General features: G+C 36.8%; 1 protein-coding gene and 1 long non-coding RNA gene across 7 annotated transcripts in view; one reads left to right on the forward strand and one right to left on the reverse strand.

The window, feature by feature from the left end:
- The window catches only part of LOC140512388 (uncharacterized), a 209785-nt gene that overhangs the window by 159931 nt on the left and 27422 nt on the right, over positions 1–22432 (forward strand). The window lies entirely within an intron of this gene.
- Positions 1–22432, reverse strand: part of LOC140512357 (cilia- and flagella-associated protein 43-like) — a 193199-nt gene that overhangs the window by 144766 nt on the left and 26001 nt on the right. For all 4 annotated transcript variants that reach the window (XM_072621506.1, XM_072621508.1, XM_072621516.1 and 1 more), the window contains 3 exons: positions 8899–9043; positions 3808–3867; positions 1515–1585 (listed from right to left, as the gene is read on the reverse strand). In XM_072621506.1, coding sequence (XP_072477607.1) covers positions 1515–1585; positions 3808–3867; positions 8899–9043 — 276 coding nt within the window. The remainder of the gene's footprint in view (positions 1–1514; positions 1586–3807; positions 3868–8898; positions 9044–22432) is intronic.

Raw genomic sequence — 22432 nt, forward strand, 5'->3', positions numbered from 1 at the left:
TTCTGAAGGATTAATTCAGCTTACTTCTCATCCCCTCCAGAAAGCTTTCCTCAAATCTCCCAGTCTATATTGATCTTTCTGTTCTCTGAATTCCTATTTTATTTTTTGTCTGTACAAGACTTCTAATTATATATAATATATTTGCTTTAAAATAATTGAATTTTATTTTCTTCCCTGTCTTATAGAGATGTCTTATTTGTACTCACATTACCTCTATTGTTTTGTACTAATATTTGGGAAGTTCTAGTTTTGTCTCCCCATGTTCCTTAAGGGCCCAATATTTCTTCACAGAGCTGAGCATATAGTAAATCATAAATAAATACTATGGACAGATTTAGATGAATTTAATTGACTTTTGGCATATAAAGATAATGCTGCTGATTGACCTACAGAAGATTTTGAAGCTGTTTTTCCAATAGTTAAACTGGAGTTGGACAATTAATCTATATTGCCTTAATTAGACCCTCTTGAGGTTAACATCATACTAATTTAAGGTTTTTGAATTTAAGGCTGTCTCAGAAGACATGGGCCTAAAACAAATCACTGTATGACAACTTTCCCCTTAGCTGTCACTCTTTATTTTATAAGGAGGTTGAAATGGCAGCTTTGAAGGAGGAACTACATTATTAAAACAGCCTGCAAAGGGGAGAAGCAGAGCTTCTCCAAGCTACTTTTTTTTTTTTTTGGCAAAAGAATGTATAGGCTAAGTCTTCAAAAGTTGTGTTTTTGTTTTTTAAAGCACCAAATGGAGGCGATGCCTACTTTTCTTTTGATTTATTCCTTCATATTTATGTGTGTGTGTGCATGTGTGCGTGTGCGTGTGCATGTGTGTGTGCGTGTGTATGTGTGCCAAAGGGTTGACTCTTGCTGGGTTATAGTTATAATCTGTGGCTAAGGAATAGAGAAGAGTTCTGGCCCAAGTAGAGACAAAATATGTGACCCTGTAAATCTATTCTAACCCAGGTTGCTGATCAGTCAGAGATTAAGCCTGGCACTAATTCTGGTACTAAATGGTTTGGTTCTTTTTCATTTTTGCAACAATTTCTACAGCTATAAATTGGAAAGTCCTATCACAGCAGTTGGGAATAAATGCAGAAATAGACCAAGCTCAAGAGATGACTGGGTTTACATTCTGTTTCTGGCATTTACTACCTACCTAGGTGACTTTGGGTAAGTCATACCCCATCTTATTCCTGTTTCCTATCAAATGAACTAGATGATCTCTCAGATCCCCTTCCCACTCTAACTCTATAGCAGAATTACTGAAATTTCCACATCCAACGCCCTGAGAACGTTAAAGGATGACAGATGTGCAATTATGTTGCTTTGGCAGAAATCCATAAGAAAATTTCTCTAGGGCTGCATTTAAAATGCGATCATCTGAGGTTTCTTTTCTGTATTTCCCTTCACCTTTCTCACCTTAGCCCCCAAGAAGACTGGATTTTTAAAAATTAACTTTCACTCTTAAAAGACAAATGACAGAAGTGGAAAATATTAGAGAAGAAAAAGCTTACATTTCCAGAAACAAACAGTCCTTCTTTATGAATTGCCATGGTGCTGATTCTGTTGGTTTTAGAAAGGCTTTCTTCATTTTTGAGAAAACAAAACAAAGTATTAGTTCATAGAAATGTTAAAGTAGAATTGACCAATTTTATATCAGTGCTACATCATTTTTCTTTTTCTCTAAAAACTTTCATCCAGGGTTATGAAATTTATGAAGCACATGTTAGGTCTTTTCATTTCTAAAGTACTTTCTAAATATGCATAAATAGCCCTATTTTCCAGACACTCCTATGTTAAAATTTGTTCTAAAACCCTTGACTAGTTATGGTATAGTTGAAAAATCATTTAACCTTTCGGAGATTCAGTTTCCTCACCTATAAAATAATACTTGCACTAACTAGTAGAGTACCGATTCACTTTGCCATGTGAAGTGAGTTATGATTCTATTTTGGCCAGCAATTAAAATTAGCCACCAATGAACACCAACTTTTCTACCTAATTTTTTAATGTAACAAAAATGACAGAACCATAGCTTCTTTAAGGTGGAGGAAAGAAACTTAAGAGACCTTTGAGACAGGCCTGAATTTAAACCATTCAGCATGGACAGTTTTCAGGTACTAGCTCTGTCAGTCATTCAGTGAGCTGATCAACAATCACTGTAAAAATGATTCAAAAGACATGGACTACGTGGACTTCTGTGTTCTAAGCACTTAGAGGCAGAAGATCTGGAATGTGCATATGAAGCAAGTGAAGAGCACATTTTCAGAGCTACAGAAAAATTAATTAATAAATTCTAATGCTATTACATTGCCCAAGGATTAAAATAATTTGAGAGGATTGGGGCAAGTAGGTAAGTAATTCATAGTAGGATGTCTTTTGGGGACAAAAACAGATTCCCCCCAAAAAACAGCACTGGGATTCTGATGGCTTTGGAGGAAATTGGCCAAGGAAGAAATAGTACAATATGCCAGACACAAAGGCATTTTTCTGCTTTTCCCTCAGGAAATTCATAATGCTTGCCAAGGAGGGCTTTGGATCCTAAACCTCACAACCTAGCCTACATCTGTACAAGAAGGCTTATTTGCGGGGACCTGTGATATCCACGGTATAGGGAGATTCCAGTGAGGAAACTCCTTCTACTCATGCAAATCCTCAACCTGTGATATTTGAGAGTTGCCTAGGGCCCTGAAAGGTAGTGACTTTCTGAGTGTAACACAGCCAGTAAATACATCAGAGAACAGACTTGATCCCAGGCATTTCTGACTTTGTGGTTGGCTCAGTCTGAGAATGACAGTAATGCTGATAATCATTACCAACAATTATGTAGTCCTTTAAACTTTGCCAAGCTCTTTACATACATTATTTGATTATCACAACAATCCTGTGAGGTAAGTACTCTTAAGCATTATCATTATTCTCGTTTTACAGACGAGGAAACAGAGAGCTTAAATTATTTCCCCATGGTCACACAGCCATTTGTAAGAGGTATAATTCAATGTCAAGCTCAGATAGAAAGGGGACAACTAACTGATGCCTACAGGTTGCATACTGACTTAGAAAATCAAGTGTTAGCATTATCTATGTTTTATTGTGTTTTTATTTAATTTGTTAGATATTTCCCAATTACATTTTAATCTGGTTCAAGTCACACTGGGGAGTGTTATGGGCTGCATGATTGATGCTTCAGGTGTAATGCATTGGGTTAGATGGTTGATGAGGGAGATCCCTTCCACCTATCAAATTCTATTATTTTATGACTATGAAATGTTTTGGTTAAGATAGTGGCTATGACCATGAAGAATGTCCTCACTCAAATAAACAGCACCTCAGTTGGTTTAGCTATCTCCAAAGTGATATAAAATTATGAACATGGATTTTGATCTTAAATTTACATACTATAAATATACAAGTCCTAAAGGGAAACTAATCAGGAGGAATTAGGCAAAATAAATCATGGAAGATTTACTTCCTTTCCCCAAAAATCTGAGCCCGAGTTATGTTTTCAAAAAGTTATTCAACTTTCTTCAGTAACAGCCCAGTTGTCTGACTATCCTTATTGACAGCATTTCCATAGGTTATCAAGAAACCACAGAGCTAAGTGGAATAAAAATTCCTAAAAGATCTATTATTGGAAACAAGACTTTTCCTTTAGAGAAGAAGGTCTTGAGTCACGCAAAGATGGTTCCACATTGCAGAAAAGACACTTCTCTTAAAGGAGGCTTATCAGATACTTTACATTAAAAGTCATTGTAAGTAAAGACTTATCCTATACTATTAATTTGCTTTATTTTTTAAAATGCTTACCTTCTTCTCCTAAGGTCTCTTCACAAACCATCCTGCATGGAGGTAAAACCTCTTCAAATACTTTATGGGGAAAAAATTTTAAAATCTCAATTATAATGCACAGCATAGTACTTTATACTTAAAAAGAACTGTTTCTCTCTCCTATTGCTAATCCACACCCACTTAAGTCTTAAGTTGTCTGAAACATCGAGAGGGAAGATCATTTTCCCAAAGTCAGACAATCAGTATATGAGAGAGGCAGGACTTGAATGTAGATCTTCTTTACTAGGAAACCAGCTCTGACCTCCATGCCAAGTTGCCCTTTTCTTGCACAAAAGAAGTATTTAATAAATGGTTATGGAATAGAATTCAATTGTCTCCTCAGGGAAATACAACATTTTAGCAAGAGGGGAACATTTGAATCTGAAGGGCATGGAAAGGTTTACTATGTTCAGTATAAATTAATGCTAACATATTGCAACTTTTAGGCTATGTAGAGCAAGTTGGTTTGCCTAGTTGGTATAAGAGATGAGGCTGATAGTTAAAATAAGCTCTGGTGGGATGCTCTGGGAAAATAAACAGAAGCAATAGGAAAGCAGTCAGGGACAAATCTATCAAAAAGAAGATGATGTAGATTTTTTGAAAAGTCAACTAAACTGGGTGAAAAGATAAGGCATAGGATGCTCAGCAATACAGATAATTTGTACTGAGGATAAGGATAGTCATGCATCCATCCTTTCTCCCTTCTTGTTTAACATGCTACAGCTGGGCTGTGAGCTCCATCACTACTTTGAGGGAACTTCCCTGCATCCAGGAGTTTTGACTTGACAGAGCCCTTCATTTTAGAAGAGAAGCTATGGCAACATGAGTGATATCCTGAGTAGCCTGTGAATTGGATTTAAGTGAGTCAGAGTTGAATAAAGTTGTCAGTTTCACTCTCTCTTTCAAAGTCATCAAAGTCCAATACAAGACAAAAGTCAGGACATCTGGCAGTGGCCTGGGACACAGTGGATGACCTTTGTGTTGTTGATGTTTGACCAAGCTCTAAGCACTTCGTAGCATCTGCTGTCATTAGAATGGTTATTAGAACAAGTTGTTCTCATCCACCCATTCTGCTGGGAGAAGTCTTCACATGCTGGTGGTAAACATCTGCTTAATTCACTGAAGGGTTTGATGTTTGTCAGTTACCCTCAACCTGGTTTAGTCCTTCTGCTGAGATGGTTTACTAGGGTGTGGCCACTGTGCTAGCTGTAGCTTCTTGGAGCCACAGATGATATTTGGGTGACAGGTAGACACTGCTTATGCTACAATATCTGCCCCTAATGCCATCCTTGATAAGGATAATAGAAGTAGTGGCTATCAGTTTGCACTGGCAAAAGATCATCTAAAACCTGCCCAGAGTTTACAAATTAAATCTTCCAAAGAGTTCATCAAGAATACATTGCCACCCAGTAAGTAGTGCATCCTGACAATCAATGATTCTGTAAAAGTGCTATGACTTGGATCGTCTTAAACTTTGGGTGGTATAGCTTCATAAACAATCTGGTTTGAGCCAGAAATCTGAAAAACTTAGTGAACTGACAAAAGCTCAGTTTCTCAGATGGTTTTATCCTTCAGATTATCCTGGTGCTGACTGAGAATGGAGCAGCCAGAAAGATAGTTATGCCTTGGAACTCAGGGACTGCACATCTGGGTGAACAGAAGCATTTTTGTCTAGAGGTTATGAAGATGCAAAAGCATAGTTCAGGTACCCAGTTGTTAGAGAAGTTCATCCTTCATTTTCAAAAAGAAATAGTGACATGAGCGATGTCTTGACTTGTCCATGAATTGGATTTAAGTGAGGCAGAGTTATAAAAAGTCATCAGCTTCACTGTCTCTTCCAGTCATCAAAGTCCAGCGGCATGACAAAAAGGCGAGATGATTAGGAATGACCTGGAATGCAGTGGATGACTGTGGTGGTGTTGATGTGTGACCAAGACCTCAGCTCTCCACAGTGCATACTTTAGCCACCATCATGGTCATTAGAACAAATTGTTCTAACCCACCCATTCTGCTGGGAGAAATCTTCACATGCATTGGGTAGATATCCCCTAACTCACTGATTGGTTTGACATCCCCTGGTTTTCCCTAACCTGGTTAGTCCAACTGCCAAGACAGTTTTTCGGGATGCTCATGCTACAGATAAGCAACCCTGAAACTTCTTCTTAAAATAAACATTGATATAATCTGAGTGCAGGTGGACTGGAGCAATGGGTTGGGAGGACAAACAGAAGCAGTTGTAAAGTTAGACTGAGGGAAATGGTAAAGAGGGAGTTCTGAGAAGCTAACTAAACTGAATGCAAGGACCAATAGGAAGAGATCCATGTAGTTGCTGCTGCCACAGCTTGCTTTGTCTTGGAAACAGTGATTATATGTTGTAAAGGTACATGGGTAGGAGGTTTCCCTCTCCTATCATACACACACACACACACACACACACACACACACACACACACGCATACACTTTCTAAAATGCCATATGAACCCTTTTCAGAAACTCTACAATGATTCAGGCTACAGATGCTCTCCATCTAGTTTGTTGATTCTATTTAAAATGCACTTGACCTCACGAAGTATTCTCTTGTGTAATACTGTTGCAACCTATGTTTAAACCTCAACCAGGTTATATCACAATCTACCCATGCCTTTTGATCTTGAGTAATTATTGTCTGTGTCTTTCCATTAGTCTTCCACTGAGAATTTGCTCAAATCAGATAACCTTCTTCTGGTTCCTTTTATATTTCATGGATTCCATAATGGCACTTGAATTATTTATGTTATCCTTTACTCTTGATACATAATCAGTCCATTTCATCTTCTTAAAGATGTCATGGCTAGTCAGTCATTTAAATAGTCAGTAAGCATTTGTTAAGTGTCTAATATGTGGAATTGTGGTAAGGGCTAAGGATACAGAGAAAGGCACATGAAAGTCCTTGCTCTCAAGGAGGTCACAGTCTAATGGGAGAGATACCATAAAAATAACTGGGTACAAAATAGTAAGATCTACATGTATCTTACCATTGCCCTTTGGGTCACGAGTCTTTTAATTGCTAAGCCTCATAGACTTTTTTCAGTCCTTACCCTCTATGATCTCAGTGCAGCTTTGATGCTGTCAATCACCCTTCATGTTCACCCCTACTTTTCTGTCTATCTACATGCCTGCTATTTCTCAGATTCCTTTGCTGATTAACCATCTATTTCCTAGTTCTTAAATGAAGGTGTCCACCAAGGTTCTATCCTAGGCTAACTTTATTTTTCTCAGTGTATTCTCCCTCTTGGTGATCTCATCAGTGATTGTGGCTCAGTTATTATTTTTATCCAGTTTACTCCCAAATCTTTATAGTATTTCACCTAAACTCCATCCTAGCATCAACAACTGACATTTGGACATCTCTATCTGGATGTTCCATAGGCATCTTGCAAAATGTCTAAAACAGAGTTTATTGTCTTCTTCTTCTTCTTCTTCCTCTAAACTTATTTGTTTCTGTTGAGATCAACACTATCCTTCCATTTACTCAGGTTTACATCCTCAAACTCACTCTTGACTCTTTCTTCTCTCTCACCATGATATCAAGTCAGTTACCAAATCTTTTCAAGTCTACCTGCACAATCTTTCCATTCATCATGCCACTGTCCAAGTTCAGACCCTTATAACCTTGCCTAAACTCTTGCAATGGCCTCCTAGTTAATGTTTCTGATTCCAGTCTTTCCTCTCTCCAATCTATCCTTCACAAAACTGACAAATAATATTCCTATGACATAAATCTGATCACATCACTTCCTTACTCAAAAATCTTCCATGGTCTGTAGAACAAAATATAAACTTCCAGGTTCATAATCCAGATTTCCCTACTCTCCATTCCAACCCCTAGTTGTTGTCCTGTTTCCTTCCTCAAGTTATCTTGTTTGTATGTATTTATGTGGATGTTCACCCTACAATAGAAAGCAAGGTCCATGAAAGACCTTGCATTCCTATCTTTGTTTCTCCTATGCTTTGCTTTTGGTGTATCCTAAATAAATGTCTATTGATGAACAGGAGTTTCTCTCTGTTTCATAAGGTTCATATCACAACTCATCTGTAGGTCCTCATCATGATTCTTGTCTTTGTTCTTCCATAAATCCATTCAGTATGCTGAAGGCTTTCCTTTGGATATGCATCTGTGCAGGACTTCAGCTATCCATCTGCTACCTCTAGCTCCCAGTGTGAACATTTCTTTTTACACTATTTATTGCACACAAGTCATCATTGGTAATTTCCTGTAGCATATTTATATCCACCATTATCTTTTGAATCACTTAAAATATTCTTCAGAGAATGATATTCTAAGAATCATCATACACACATAGTAACATCAAAGAATATTTGTGTAACACAAAGGACTGCTCATTAATTGAGTCCCTTCACACTTGATGAAACTATAGGTAGTTGGACCTCAAATGCCCTATTTGTATATGAAGAGGTCAGGAAAATCTGATGAAGACTAGTAGAGACAGTATCTTTACCATTTGGTATGGATTCCGTTAGTGCCTTTTCTCCATCTATTCTTTTGTGGAGTAAACAGGAGAGAGACTGAGTGTCTTTTGTAAAAGGGCAAGGGTTAAAAAAGTGGAGAAAAAAACCAGTTATGGAGAAAGAACCCAGATCCTGAGTTCTCTCTTCATCTTTTTCATTGTTTCTCTTAGACAGTCCCCTCTTAGAGAGGGGACAGGGCACATTCATGGAGTCAAGGCAGGGAACTTCTCTGTGCTCCCCCTTCCTCATCAGCAGGGGGTTATCTTCATCAAAAGTGTCTGATCATAGGAGATAAATGCCTGCACGGAGTCTGAGAGAGAGATTTAAAGACAAGATTTAACATGAGACAGTGTGTTGTTGGTGTTGTTATTATTGCTTTAGTGGAAGAATATGACACAAGTATACAAGGAACAAAAATTTGAACTTTAAAGTCTACAAGTCAAGTCAACAAGCATATTAACCACCTAATATATGTCAAGGAGTGTGCTAAGCTTTGGGTGTATTAAGAACTGGTTTTCAAATATGTATGTCTAAAAAGGTTTAGCAAAGCCATTTCTTACCTTCTGTTGGTGACAGAATAGTGACAAGCAGACTTTCTCCATTAATCAATAGAATATGACCCTCTTCGCAGCAAACATAGAGCTCATTTGTTGAGTTCCAACAGTGTGCAGTAGGATGAAGCAAGGGACGAAAATGACCTTTAGGCTTCAATAAAACATTAAAAACCCTCTTTGTAAAGATTGCTAAATATATTATAGGCTTATAAACATAACTGCTTCTAGAATTTTTGCACCTTGGAAAAGAGGAAGAAGTTAAGAAATGGAGGAGAGAACTCAATCTCAGTAGCAATTTCCTGAGAAAATAAGTGTGCACCAGATTGCTACTTCTGGAGAAGATGGGGGCAACATATACTAGGGGCCAGATATAAAGTCCTTGGGGGTAGAAAATATACCCTGTCGTAGAAATACTATCACCAAGCCTGAGGCCAGGCAAAAGAGGGTATATTTCCTACCTCCAAGGGCTGCAACTCTGGCCCTTGGCATATGCTGCTTGGAGTGAGGGAGGAAGCATGTCCATATCCTCGCAATTTCAGCACCTTGAAACTCTGATTACCCTACCCTAGTTATGGTTCTGTTTTCAAATTCACTTCAAAAACTTCCTCCACACACTTTCCCCTCACTAGATCTATCTTTTAGAGAGATCTACCCATCTCTACCTCTCCTGCCTTAAATTTCCTCCTAATAAAAAACACAAGTATCTACTTACAGATATACTCACAACCCCTTGTCTTCTGACTCTTTTTGGTTCAAGTTTACCTTCAAATCTAAAAAAATTCTTAGCCTGAGATCACCATTGTTAAACATCCAGTTTTATCCTGTCTCTCTGGTTGCATGTTGCATAAACACATGACCTATGTGTTGTTGTGGAGAAAGAATCCTTCTAGACTTCATACTGAAGTTATATGAATTCCAAATTCTATCAGAGAATTAGTTAGTTGATGCTAGTGGCCTTTGGTTTCTGTAAATTCATCAATGTATCCTGAATTATTTTTATTTCATGAAAAATTGTCAAAGGGTCATGTAATAATTACTATCTGTGATTATGCCCTTGGGGGTTCAGAAGAAGCTCAGGTATCTGAACTGTTATCATTATTGCATAGAAACAATGATAATATCCATACATTGTCTATAGTATTGCAGCATTCAGACACAGGAGAGAGCCATTATCCTCTTCTCTGTTACAGGAATATTATAGGTAATATAATATAATGGAAAACATTAATATCCTCTAAATTTGGAAATACAAATTCCAGTTCTGCCTCTGTACTAGTTAGATCTTTGCATAAATCATTTCCCTTTTCTAAGTCTCAACCTCTGAATTTACAACATTAGGTTGAAAACTTTAAGGTCCTCTCTGACTCTAACATTCTGCAAAACTAATTGGGTAACTCTGTCTTAGATGTAAAACTGAGAATTTACTTGAGCTTTCATGTGATGCTCCATCCTTATTAAGAATTTCACTGAGGGGGTTCTGTGACTAACAAGATGAATTATGCACCAAATGTAAAATAATTACATCTGTAACCACAGGACAAAAAATGTCATAAGGCAAAGTTCTCAGCTTAAAAAATGGGAGGGGGAACTATTGGAAGCTTGCAGAGGAATAAAAATGTTTGGAAAAGCTGCTGCAGTGAGTGGGAAAATGAATCAATTAGGGAGATGTAAAAGGATTGCCTTGATGCCATGAGGGTATTGTAGAGATTACATAACAAATTTGTAGCAAACCTAGTCAGCATGGTCTGATGTTTTCTTCAGGTTTATTGAGCAGTACATAAATAAGAATGAATTCAATGAATGATGAGAGTAATCCAAGGTTGGGGCTTGGCAAAAAATTGTTAGAGGTAAGGTAAAGGAGCAAGGGATTCAAAAGTAGAAAATAATGTAGAACTGATGCACTAGGGCATCAAGATGGGGAAAGGAGGAGAGTGTAGAAAAGTACAGGAGTGATAGCCTGGGAAAGAACTGAGAGGTAGAGAGATTGAGGTCAGAATGAGGACTAGAAACAGAGTTAGGAATCATAAGACTGAGGGAAGGATGGAACAATAAAAGTCCAATAAGGAAATTTCAGCACTCATGAATTTGGAAGTGGAATTCTTGTTGGCAAAATGTCAAGGGTATAACCATCTCTATATGTAGCTGGAATGGAGTGGAAAAGTAGGTAATGAGAAATAAGAAATCGAAGAACTGGGAAGTTAGAGTATTTGAGGGAGAATATGTGTGTGTGTGTGTGTGTGTGTGTGTGTGTGTGTGTGCGCGTGTGTGTGTGTGTGTGTGTTGAAGGTCCCTAGCATGATAGCAGAAGTTGGTGAGGAAAGAGCTTGAGCTAGGCACTGAACTCATTGAGTATAGTGACTTGCTAATCGGTAGATAGCAATTGCCAGAATCTTGATTGAAATGTGGATTGAATGGACCTCAGAGGAGGAGAGGTTATTAAATAATGGTGGAAGAGGGAGAATTTTGAAGTAGCAGTTGAAGAGCAAAGAACATTCCAATATTCCTACCATGACCAGCGACTTGGGAGGTATTCATGAAAGTAAAGTTGGTACAGAAGAGGATGACTAGGGGTTCTGTGTCATCAGGGAGGAATCAGGTTTAAGTGAGTTCCAGAAGATAGAGCAAGTAAGAAAGGAAAAGATTTAAATGAAAGCAAGTTTCATAATGGATCAAGCATTTCAGAGAGCACCAAAGAAGGGGCATTGGAGTGGTTAGGGTTAAAGAGAATGGAACTGGCCCTAGAGGATGGGGAATGGAATTTGTGTAGTTTTAATAGAGGTTCATAATCACTGGGATGTGGAAATGAAAATAAAGTTAAATAATGCAATCATCAAGAAAAGAATATGTAATGAAATAACTGGTAAAATCATAACTGTGAATGAGAATGAATGAATTCCAATAAAACAGAAGTGGATAGCAGAATGGATTAGAAATGAATATCCAACAATATGTTGTTTACAAGAAACAGATCTGAAATAGAATGACACACATAGAGTTAAAATAAGGAGCTGGAGGAGAATCTTTTTGCTTCAGGTGAGGTTAAACAAAGGCAGATGTAACAATCTTAGACAAAGTAAAACCAGAAATAGATTTAATTAAAAGAAATAAGCAGAGAAACTGCATTTTGCTAAAGGTACCATGCACAATAAAGTAATATCAATACTAAACATATATGTATCAAATGGCATCCAAATTCTTAAAAGAAAAGTTAAATGAGTTATAGGAGGAAACACAATATAATTACACTAATACAGGAACCAGAAATAGGTGAATATAATGAGAAATTAATAAATAAGAAAGATGTTACGGAGACAAATCAAATTTTACAAATGTTAGATATGATCACCCACTGGCGAAAATTGATTGGAAATAGTAAAGAGTATATATTTTTTCTCAGTTATACATGACACCTCCAGAACATTGACAATGTATTGAGGAATAAAAACCTCAAAAAATGCAGAAGAGCAGGCATATTAAGTGCATTCTTTTAAGGCCATAATGCAATAAAAATTACATTCACTAAATGACCTTGAAAAGGTTTTATTAAAAATCAATGAGAAACTAAATAATCCGGTCCAAAAAATAAGTGGGTCAGGGAACAAACCACAGAAACAATCAACAGTGAGAACAGTGACAACGGTGAGAAAACATATCCAAATTTGTGGGATGCAGCCAAAACAGCAGTAAGGGAAATTTTTTAAATCTCTAAATGGCTCATATAAATAAAAAAGAGAAAGAAAAGATCAAGAAGAAAGAAAGAAAAGTAATATATTTAAAATACGCAGCAAATGCCAAATAGAAATCCAGGAAACCAAGAGAAATTTTGAAAACTGAAAATTTTTTTTTTTAAACCCATTGAACTAATGAATAAAACTAGGAATTTTTAATAAAAAAATGCAGTAAAATAGATGAACCATTGGTTAATTTTATTTTTTTTACAAGAAAGAAGCAAATCAAGAGACCAATAAAAAATGAAAAGGATGAATGAAGATGAAATCAAAGCAATTATTAGGAGATATAATGCCCAATTCTCTGCCAATAAATCTGACAATCTAGGTGAAATGAATGAATATTTAGAAAAATATAAATTGCCCAGATTAACAGAGGAGGAAAGAGAATACCTAAATAACCCTACCTTAGAAAAAGGAATTCCTCAAGAAAAAAAACCCAGGAACAGATGGATTTAGAAATGAGTTGTACCAAACATTTAAAGCAAATCAATTCCAATACTATATAAACTGTTTGGGAAAATAGTTAAAGGAGTCCTACCGAATTCCTTCTATGATACAAACATGGTTTTGATACCTAAACCAGGAAGAGCAAAAAGAGCAAGAAAACTATAGCCAATTTCCCTAATGAACATTGTTGCAAAATTTTAAAGTAAAATACTAGGAAGGAGATTACAGCAATTATCACAAGGATCATAGACTATGACCATGTAGGATTATATCTAGAATCAGGGCTGGTTCAATAGTAAGAAAACTTGAAGTATAATTGACCATATCAATAACAAAACCAACAACAATCATATAATAATTCATGAATAAAAAGCTTTTAACAAAATAAAATACTCATTCCTATTAGGAACACTAGAAACCATAGGAATAAATGGGAATTCTCTTAAAATGATGAGTACTATCTATCTAAAACCAAGAGTAATAGGGATCAACTAGCTTCTTCAGTAAGAACAGGGGTGAATCAAAGATATCTATTACTATTCAATATTGAACCAGAAATGCTAATTATATCAATAAGACAATAAATTGAAGGAATAAAAATAAGCGGGAGAAAACAAAACTATCATTATTTGCAGACTATAGGATGGTATACTTCGAGACTCAACTAAAAGACTTGTTGGAAAAATGAACTTTAGCAACTTTGCAGAATAGAAAATGAACCTACATATATCATCACCCTTTCTAAATATTAGCAAAAAAACCAAGCTGAAAGAGTTAGAAAAAGAAATTCCACTTAAAATAATTGCAGACAATATACAGTAATTGGGAGTCTGTCTATCAAGATAAACCCAGGGACTATATGAAAGCAAATAAAAAGCATTTTTCACGCAAATAAAAACAAATGTAAACAATAAAAGAAATGTTAATTGTTTGTAAGTAGGTGGGGACAATATAATAAAAATGACAGTTCTACTAGAATTAATTAGTGTCATATCAATCAAACTATCCAAGAATTATTTTATGGAGCTAGAAAAAAGAAGAATAAGAGGTCAAGAACATCAAAGGAATTGGTGGGGAAAATGTGAAGGTAGGTACCAAATTTCAAACTATATTACAAAATGGTAATCATCAAAACAATCTGGTATTGGCTAACAAATAGAATGGCATATCAGTGCAAAAGACTAGGTACTAAATACATAGTAGCAATACATAGTAGTAAATATAGGAATCTAGAGTTTGATAAATCCAAAGATCCAAGATATTGGACAAGAACTGACTATTTGACAAAAATTGCTGGGAAAATTGGAAAGCAGGTGGGCAGAAACTAAGTATAGACCAACAAATCACACTATATACCAAGAGAAGGTCAAAATGGATGCATGATTTAGACATAAAGGATGATATCATAAGCAAGTTAGAGGTTCATGAAAATTTTTACCTGTCAGATGTATGAATAAAGGAAGAATTTATGACCAAACAAGAGATAGGGAGGATCATGGGTGATTAATTGGATTAATTAATTACATTAAATTTTTAAAAAGTTTTACAGAAACAAAAACAGCTACCAAGATTAGAAGGAAAGCAGAAAATTGGGGAAGGAGAATTTATAGCAAGTTTCTCTGACAGAATCTTTGTTTCTCAAATACATGGTAAACTGTTTCAAATTTATGAAAATAAGAGCCCTTGCCCAACTGATGAATGGTTGAAAGCAGTGATCAGGCAATTTTTAGAAGAAATCAAAGCTACCTGTAGGCAAATGAAAAAATGCTCTAAATCAATACTGATTATTGCTATTATTACTCAGTCATTCACTCATATTGTACACTACACGACCTCATGGATTTTTGAGTAAGGCATTTTCTTGGCAAAGATATTGGAATTTTTTGTCATTTCTTTCTCCAGTGTATCCCCATTTTATAAATGAGAAACTGAGACAAATAAGGATTAAGAGACTTTCTCAGAGTCACACAACTAGCAAGTACCTGAGGATAGATTTGAACTCAGATTTTCCTGACTCTAGGCCAAGTACTCTATCCACTGCACCACCTAGATGCCCCTCAATACCAATTAGAGAAATGAACATCATATAGGTTAATATGACAGAAAAGGAGAATGATAAATGCTAGATGAATGGAATAGTAGGAACACTGATGTGCTGTTAGTGGACTTCTCAACTGGTCTAGCCACTCTGGAAAACAATTTGAAACTATGCCAAAACTACTACTAGATCTGTTCCCAAGGAAATCAACAAAAGAGGGAAAAGCAGACACACACACACACACACACAACACAAACACACACATATGAAAAAGGGTATTTATAGCAGCTCTTTTGGTGGTAGCAAAGAATTGAAAATTGATGGGATACCTATCAACTAGGGGATGACTAATCAAGTTGTGGTCTATGATTATGAGGAATACTACTGTGCTATAAGAAATGGTGAGGGAAATGGTTTTAGAAAAACCTTGGCAGAAGATGGCAGAGTGAGAGCAACTACTCACCTAAGCTCTAAGACAAACTCCTTCAGATACCTCTAAAAAGAGAATCTGAACAGATTTTGGAGTGGCAGAATCCAACAGGAAACAGACTGTGGCTGATTTCCAGCCCAGGACAGACTGGAAGGTTCAAGGGAAAGATCTGTTGCATGGGGCTGGAATGCATAGTGCACAGGCTGTACCAACATGGTAGCTGCCATGACAGAGCTGAGTGGGAAGCTCCAGGCAGTCTGAGGCAATGGCCACACTGGAATCTTGGGCATATCAGTCCAGGATAGGAGTCCAGTGGAACTGAGTGAGAGAGAGTGGGAGCCCCAGGTAACTGCAGCAGCTGCTCCTGAGACTATCAATCTACAGATTAAATGTCTGTAAGGCACCAATTTGAATTTCTGGGAGTCAAGATGGTGGAGTCACTGGTAAATGCTCTACCCTTGTTGACCTTGAAAAATCCAGAAAATATTTCCCCTGGAAAAATCCTGGAACAGTGGAATCAGCAGAAGGGGCAAACGGTCTCTTACCCCTTAAGGCTAGGAAAATTGCAAAAGGGGTCCCTCTTGCTGTGGCTGAAGGGGACCAGTGCAGGACTGGAGCTGTCTCAGAGAACCCCATGTCAGCAAACTAGGAGGAGATCCTGATCCCCAGGAAGATGGAGCCCGCAATCATCAACACCATGACCCCAGGTGTGTCTCAGCACAGCCAGGGGAATAGGGAAGACAGTAGTACAAACACTAACTCACCAAACATTGAACCTGCCTGTGCTCAGGAGAGGAGATCTACTGTGGTTAGGTCCCCCCTCCCCAACACTTAACGCAGTTAGCTCCAGGGTAACACTGAGGAAACTCTGACTTCATCTGTCCTCTGCTTTGGCACATCAACCAGCTCAGCACCAGGTAAGCTGCAGCATTCTAGCCTCTAGCTGAAAGAACTAGAAAATACACAAAGTCTCAAGTTCTAAACACAAGAATGGTGGGACAGAGTCCCCTGTACCCCAGAAGCAGAGATCCACTGTAAAAGCTAGGAAAAGGGCAATCAAGCAAATCAGAAAAGATAAGACCATAGAATCTTTCTATGGAGACAAGGACCAAAACACAAATACCAAAAAGGGCAGCATTGAGACTGTACTCCCATCTGAGACTTCAGAAGGCAATATGAATTGGTCTCAAGCCCAAAGGCCATTCTTGGAAGAGCTCAAAATGGATTTGAAAATCCAAATTAGGGAAATAGAGGAAACACTGGCCAATGATTTTAAAAATATGGAAAAAGAAATTACTGAAGAATTTAAAAGGAAAAGTAGACTAATGGAAAAAGAAGCCCAAAACCTAACTAGAAAAATTGGACAAATGGAAAAAGAAGTACCAAAACTAACTGGAGAAAATAACTCCTTAAAAGGAACAATTGGTCAGATGGAAAAGGAGATGCAAAAGTTAACTGAAGAAAACAATTTCATAAAAATTGGAGTTGGGCAAGTAGAAACTAATGACTCTATGAGACATCAAGAATCAGTGAAACAGAGTCTAAAGAATGAAAAAGTAGAAGAAAATGTAAAATATCTAATTGGAAAAACAACTGACTTGGAAAATAGATCCAGGAAAGAAATCATTGGCCTACCCAAAAGCCATAATGAAAAAAGAGCCTGGATAATATCTTCCAAGAAATCATCAAGGAAAATTGCCCAGGAGTACTAGATCCAGAGGGCAAAATAGTTATTGAAAGAATCCACTGTTCACCTCCCAAAAGGGATCCCAAATTAAAATCACCAAGGAATATCGTTTCCAAATTCCAGAACTATCAAGTGAATGAGAAAATACTGTAGGCAGCCAGAAAGAAACAATTCAAATATCGAGGAGCTACAGTTCAGGATCACACAGAACCTTGCAGCTTCTACATTAAAAGGTCAAAGGGATTGGAATATGATAGTCCATAATGCAAAGGAGTTGGGACTACAACCAAGGATCAATTACCCTGCAAAATTGAGCATAATATTTCAGCAAGGAGATAGACATTCAATGAAATAAAGGATTTCTAGACCTTTCTGATGAAAAGGCCAAAGCTCAATAGAAAATTCAATCTTCAAACACAAGTCTCAAGTGAGGCATAAAAAGGTAAACAGGGGTAAAACCTTGTTATCCAATATGAGCAAACTGTTTACATCCCTATAAGGGAAGATTATATTTGTTAATCTTGAGAATTGTATATTATGATATATAAAAAGGGATACACATAGGTAGAGGGAGTGGGTATAGATTAAATGATGTGATGACAAAAATGTAATTTAAGGGTGCAAAGGGATTGTAACAGGAGATGTGAAAAGGAGGAGGCAGAAAAAGGTAAATTACATCATAGGAAGAGGCACAAAAATATATTACAGTAGAGGGAAAGAGGGAAGGAAGATGAGCATTGTTTGAGATTTACTTTCACCTGATTCGGTTCCAGGAGGGAACAACAAACTCAGTTACGTATAGAAATACAACTAGTTCTATAGTCAGTAGGAGGGGAAAGGGAAAAGAAAAAGGAGGAGAGAATAAAAGAAAGGGAAAAAGTGGTAAGGGAAAAGGTGAGTAAAAGGGAGGGGGGCTGAAACAAGGGAGGGAAGACTGAGGGAGGAGGTGGTCAAAAATTAAAACTCTATTGTGGAGGGGAAGGGAGAATGAAAGCATAAATGTGGGGAAAGAGGATGGAGGGAATGACACAGATAGTAATTATAACCATGAATGTGAATGGGATAACCTCTCCCATAAAATGCAGATGGATAGCAGAATGAATTAAAAACCATAATCCAACAATATGTTGTTTACAAGAAACACATTTGAAACAGGGGGATACACACAGGGTAAAAGTAAAAGGTTGGAGCAGAATATATTGTGCTTCAGCTGATGTAAAAAAAAGAAGAGGTAGAAATCCTAATCTCAGACAAAGCAAAAGCAGAAATAGATCTAATCAAAAGAGGTAAGAAAGGAAACTATATTCTACTAAAAGGCACCATAGACAATGAAGCAATATCATTACTAAACATATATGCTCCAAGTGGTATAGCATCCAAATTTTTAGAGGAGAAGTTAAGGGAGTTACAGGAGGAAATAGACAGCAAAACTATACTAGTGGGGAACTTCAACCACCCCCTCTCTGAACTTGATAAAATAAAAACCTTAGCATACCTGTAAAAATTCATAGAGAGTGAAGTGAGCAGGACCAGGAAGTCATTGCACAATATTGTTGCTGCTGTCATCTGTCCTTCATTCTTGAAGAGAATCATGACATCAGGAAGATGATGTCATGACTTGCAAGTGAATTGGATTTAAATGAGGGAAAGTTGTGCAAAGTTACCAGCCTCACTTTCTCCTCCAGAACCATCTTGGTCCAGTGGCAAGATATAGATCAAGACAATTGGAGATGAACCCTAAGCAATATTGTACCAGTGATCAACTATGATAGATTTGCTTTCATATAGCATACTGGGGTTTTAGGTCATGCTTCTTAATTGTGTATATGGTGCAATCTAACACCTCACATTCGCCTTTCTCATTCTTGAGGAGACTTCTATGATCCTGATTTATGCTCCTTGATGTGCAAGTTCTGTCCTTCTGGCACCATAATGCAAAGGAGTTGGGACTACAAACCAAGGATCAATGACCCAGCAAAATTGAACATAATATTTCAGCAAGGAAATGGACATTCAATGAAATAAAGGATTTCCAAGACAATTCCAAATGACTCAATGAAAATGTTATGCAGTTCCAGAGAGAGAAATGATGAACTCTGAGTGCAAATTGAAGTATATTTTTTTCACTTTTTTTGGCAACATGACTAATATATTTTGCATGATTTCACATGTATAATTGATATCATATTGCTTGCCTTCTCAATGGGTGGCGGAAGGGTTGAGGGAGTGGAAGAGAATGTGGAACTTGAAAATTCTTTAAATGTTAAAAATAAATTACCTAAGTATATATATACATACATATGTATGTATGACAAAAAGCCATACCCTAAAAGATTCATGGTCAAAGCATATAAATAAACAGCTCTAAAAAGTAAAATTGCAAATTATTAGCAGTCATATAAAAGAATTCTCTGTCACTCATTATAAGAGAGATACAAATCTGTGGAAGAATTGGTACACTAATGCATTGTTGGTGGAAGTTTAAATTAGTATAGCTATTCTGGAAAGCAATTTGGAATTATGCAAAGAAGTAGTTAAAATGTTCATGCTTTTGGACCCATGAGATTCCACTGCTCATGAAATATCTAAAGGGAATCAATAAAAAAAGAATATATAGCTCAAAATATTTATAGCCACATTTTTGTGGTAATAGAAAACTGAGAGCAAAGTAGATAGATGCCCACTAACTGAGGAATAGTTAAACAAATTGTGGTACATTTTGTGATGGAATATTACCATGCTATAAAAAATTAACATGATGAATACAGAGAAGCTTCAAAAGACTTAAGTGAACTGATGCAAAATGAAGTGAGCAAACTTAGAAAGAAAATAATATACATATAATGTACTACAACAACGTACATGAAAAGTCAACAACAACAAAACAATCAGGGGGGCACAGCAGCTTCTACATTAAGGGATTGAAGGGCGTGGAATAGGATATTCCAGAAGTCAAAGGAACTAGGACTAAAACCAAGAATCACCTACCCAGCAAAACTGAGTATAATACTTCAGGGGAAAAATTGGTGATTCAATGAAATTGAGGACTTTCAAGCATGGTTGATGAAAAGACCAGAGCTGAAAAGAAAATTTGACCTTCAAACACAAGAATCAAGAGAAACATGAAAAGGTAAACAGAAAAGAGAAATGATAAGAGACTTACTAAAGTTGAACTGTTTACATTCCTACATGGAAAGACAATATTTGTAACTCTTGAAACTTTTTTCAGTATCTGGGTAGTTGGTGGGATTACACACACACACACACACACACACACACACAGAGAGAGAGAGAGAGAGAGACAGAGAGACAGAGAGACAGAGAGACAGAGCACAGGGTGAATTGAATAGGATGGGATCATATCTTTAAAAAATGAAATTAAGTGGTGAGAGAGAAATATATTGGGAGGAGAAAGGGAGAAATGGAATGGGGCAAATTATCTCTCATAAAAGAGGCAAGTCAAAGACTTTTCAGTGGAGGGAAAAAGAGGGGAGGTGAGAGAAAAAACATGAAGCTTACTCTCATCACATTTGACTAAAGGAATAAAATGCACACTCTTTGGTATGAAAACCTATCTTACAATACAGGAAAGTGGGGGAGAAGGGGATAAGCAGAGTGAGAGGGATGATGGAAGGGAGGGCAGTGGGAGGAGGGAACAATTAGAAGTCAACACTCTTGGGGAGGGACAGGATCAAAAGAGAGAACAGAAGAAATGGGGAGCAGGATAGGATGGAGGGAAATATAGTTAGTCTTACACAACACGACTATTATGAAAGTCATTTGCAAAACTACACAGATATGGTTTATATTGAATTGCTTGCTTTCCCAAAGAGAATGGGTGGGGAGGGAGGGATGAAGAGAAGTTGGAACTCAAAGTTTTAGGAACAACTGTTGAGTATTGTTCTTGCAACTAGGAAATAAGAAATACAGGTAATAGGGTATAGAAAATTATCTTGCCCTACAGGACAAAAGAGAAGATGGGGATAAGGGATGGGAGGGATGTTAGAAGGGAGGACAGATTGATGATAGGGGCAATTAGAATGCTTGGCGTTGGGAGGGGAGAAATGGGGAGAAAATTTGGAACCCAAAATTTTGAGGAAATGGATGTTGAAAACTTAAATAGATAAATTTAAATAATAAAAAAAACCCAAAACAATCAAAACTGAACATTGCAAAATTGTAAAGAAGAAACTTGGTCCCAAAGAAGAGATATAAAAAAAATTTCCTTTGAAGAAGTAAGGAAGAGTGGGCTTAGAATACTGTGTATATCACACTTTTCTGATATGTTGGTTAGATTTGTGACCCCATTATTTTCTCTATTCATTTTTTGTCATATATTATTGTGAGGAATGGCTCTAAGAGGAGGTGATAAAGATAGAGATGTTGGGAACTGTAAGCAAAAACATGAGGTGCCAGAAGGACAGAAATTGCACATCTAGGGGCATAAATCAGGATCATAGAAGTCTTCTCAAGAATGAGAAAGTGGATGTGAGGTGTTAGATTGCACCACATACACAATTAAGAAGCATGAACTAAAAACCCAGAAAAAAAACCTCAGTAGACCATATGAAGGCAAAAAAGATGGTTATTTTTGTAGACCTAAGAGACATACTTTAAAGTGGTATTTGCATAGCAGTTAAGCCTACATTCCCAAAAGATAAATATTTAAAATGTGTTCAACTAGTTATTAAAAATAAGTCCAATATTATAATATGCATGAAGTTTCTTTGATAAAACTTCATGCCTAATAAACTGTGCTCTCAATGAAACCTCAGCAGCTAGAGAAAGTTAAAGATCTGTTCCTATACCGCATATTAGTAAATAACAAATATTGACTGGCATTTACATTGTGATTTATAGTTTTCAAAGACCTTTGTTATCCACTGTACGATTTGAGCCTCAGAACAGACCTATAAGTTAGATGACTATTTTTATTTCCATTGTATAGAATGATCTAAGAGAAAGAATAAACAGATTAGACAACTCTTCTCCATGAGATCATAGCTTATTTCTCTCCTATTCCTTGCCCAGTGCTCTACACACACAAGAGGGACTTCACAAATACGTGCTGAGATAGATTGAATTGCATCTAAAGAGTTAATGACAGTTATTTGAATGTCATATTTGAACAGTTATTTCATGTGTTTTACTAATGATCCACATAACTGTTGTGTTAGAACCCAGCTTCCTAGGTTCAGTGCACAGTT

This window comes from Notamacropus eugenii, chromosome 1, assembly GCF_028372415.1.
Source record: "Notamacropus eugenii isolate mMacEug1 chromosome 1, mMacEug1.pri_v2, whole genome shotgun sequence".
NCBI lineage: Eukaryota > Metazoa > Chordata > Mammalia > Diprotodontia > Macropodidae > Notamacropus > Notamacropus eugenii.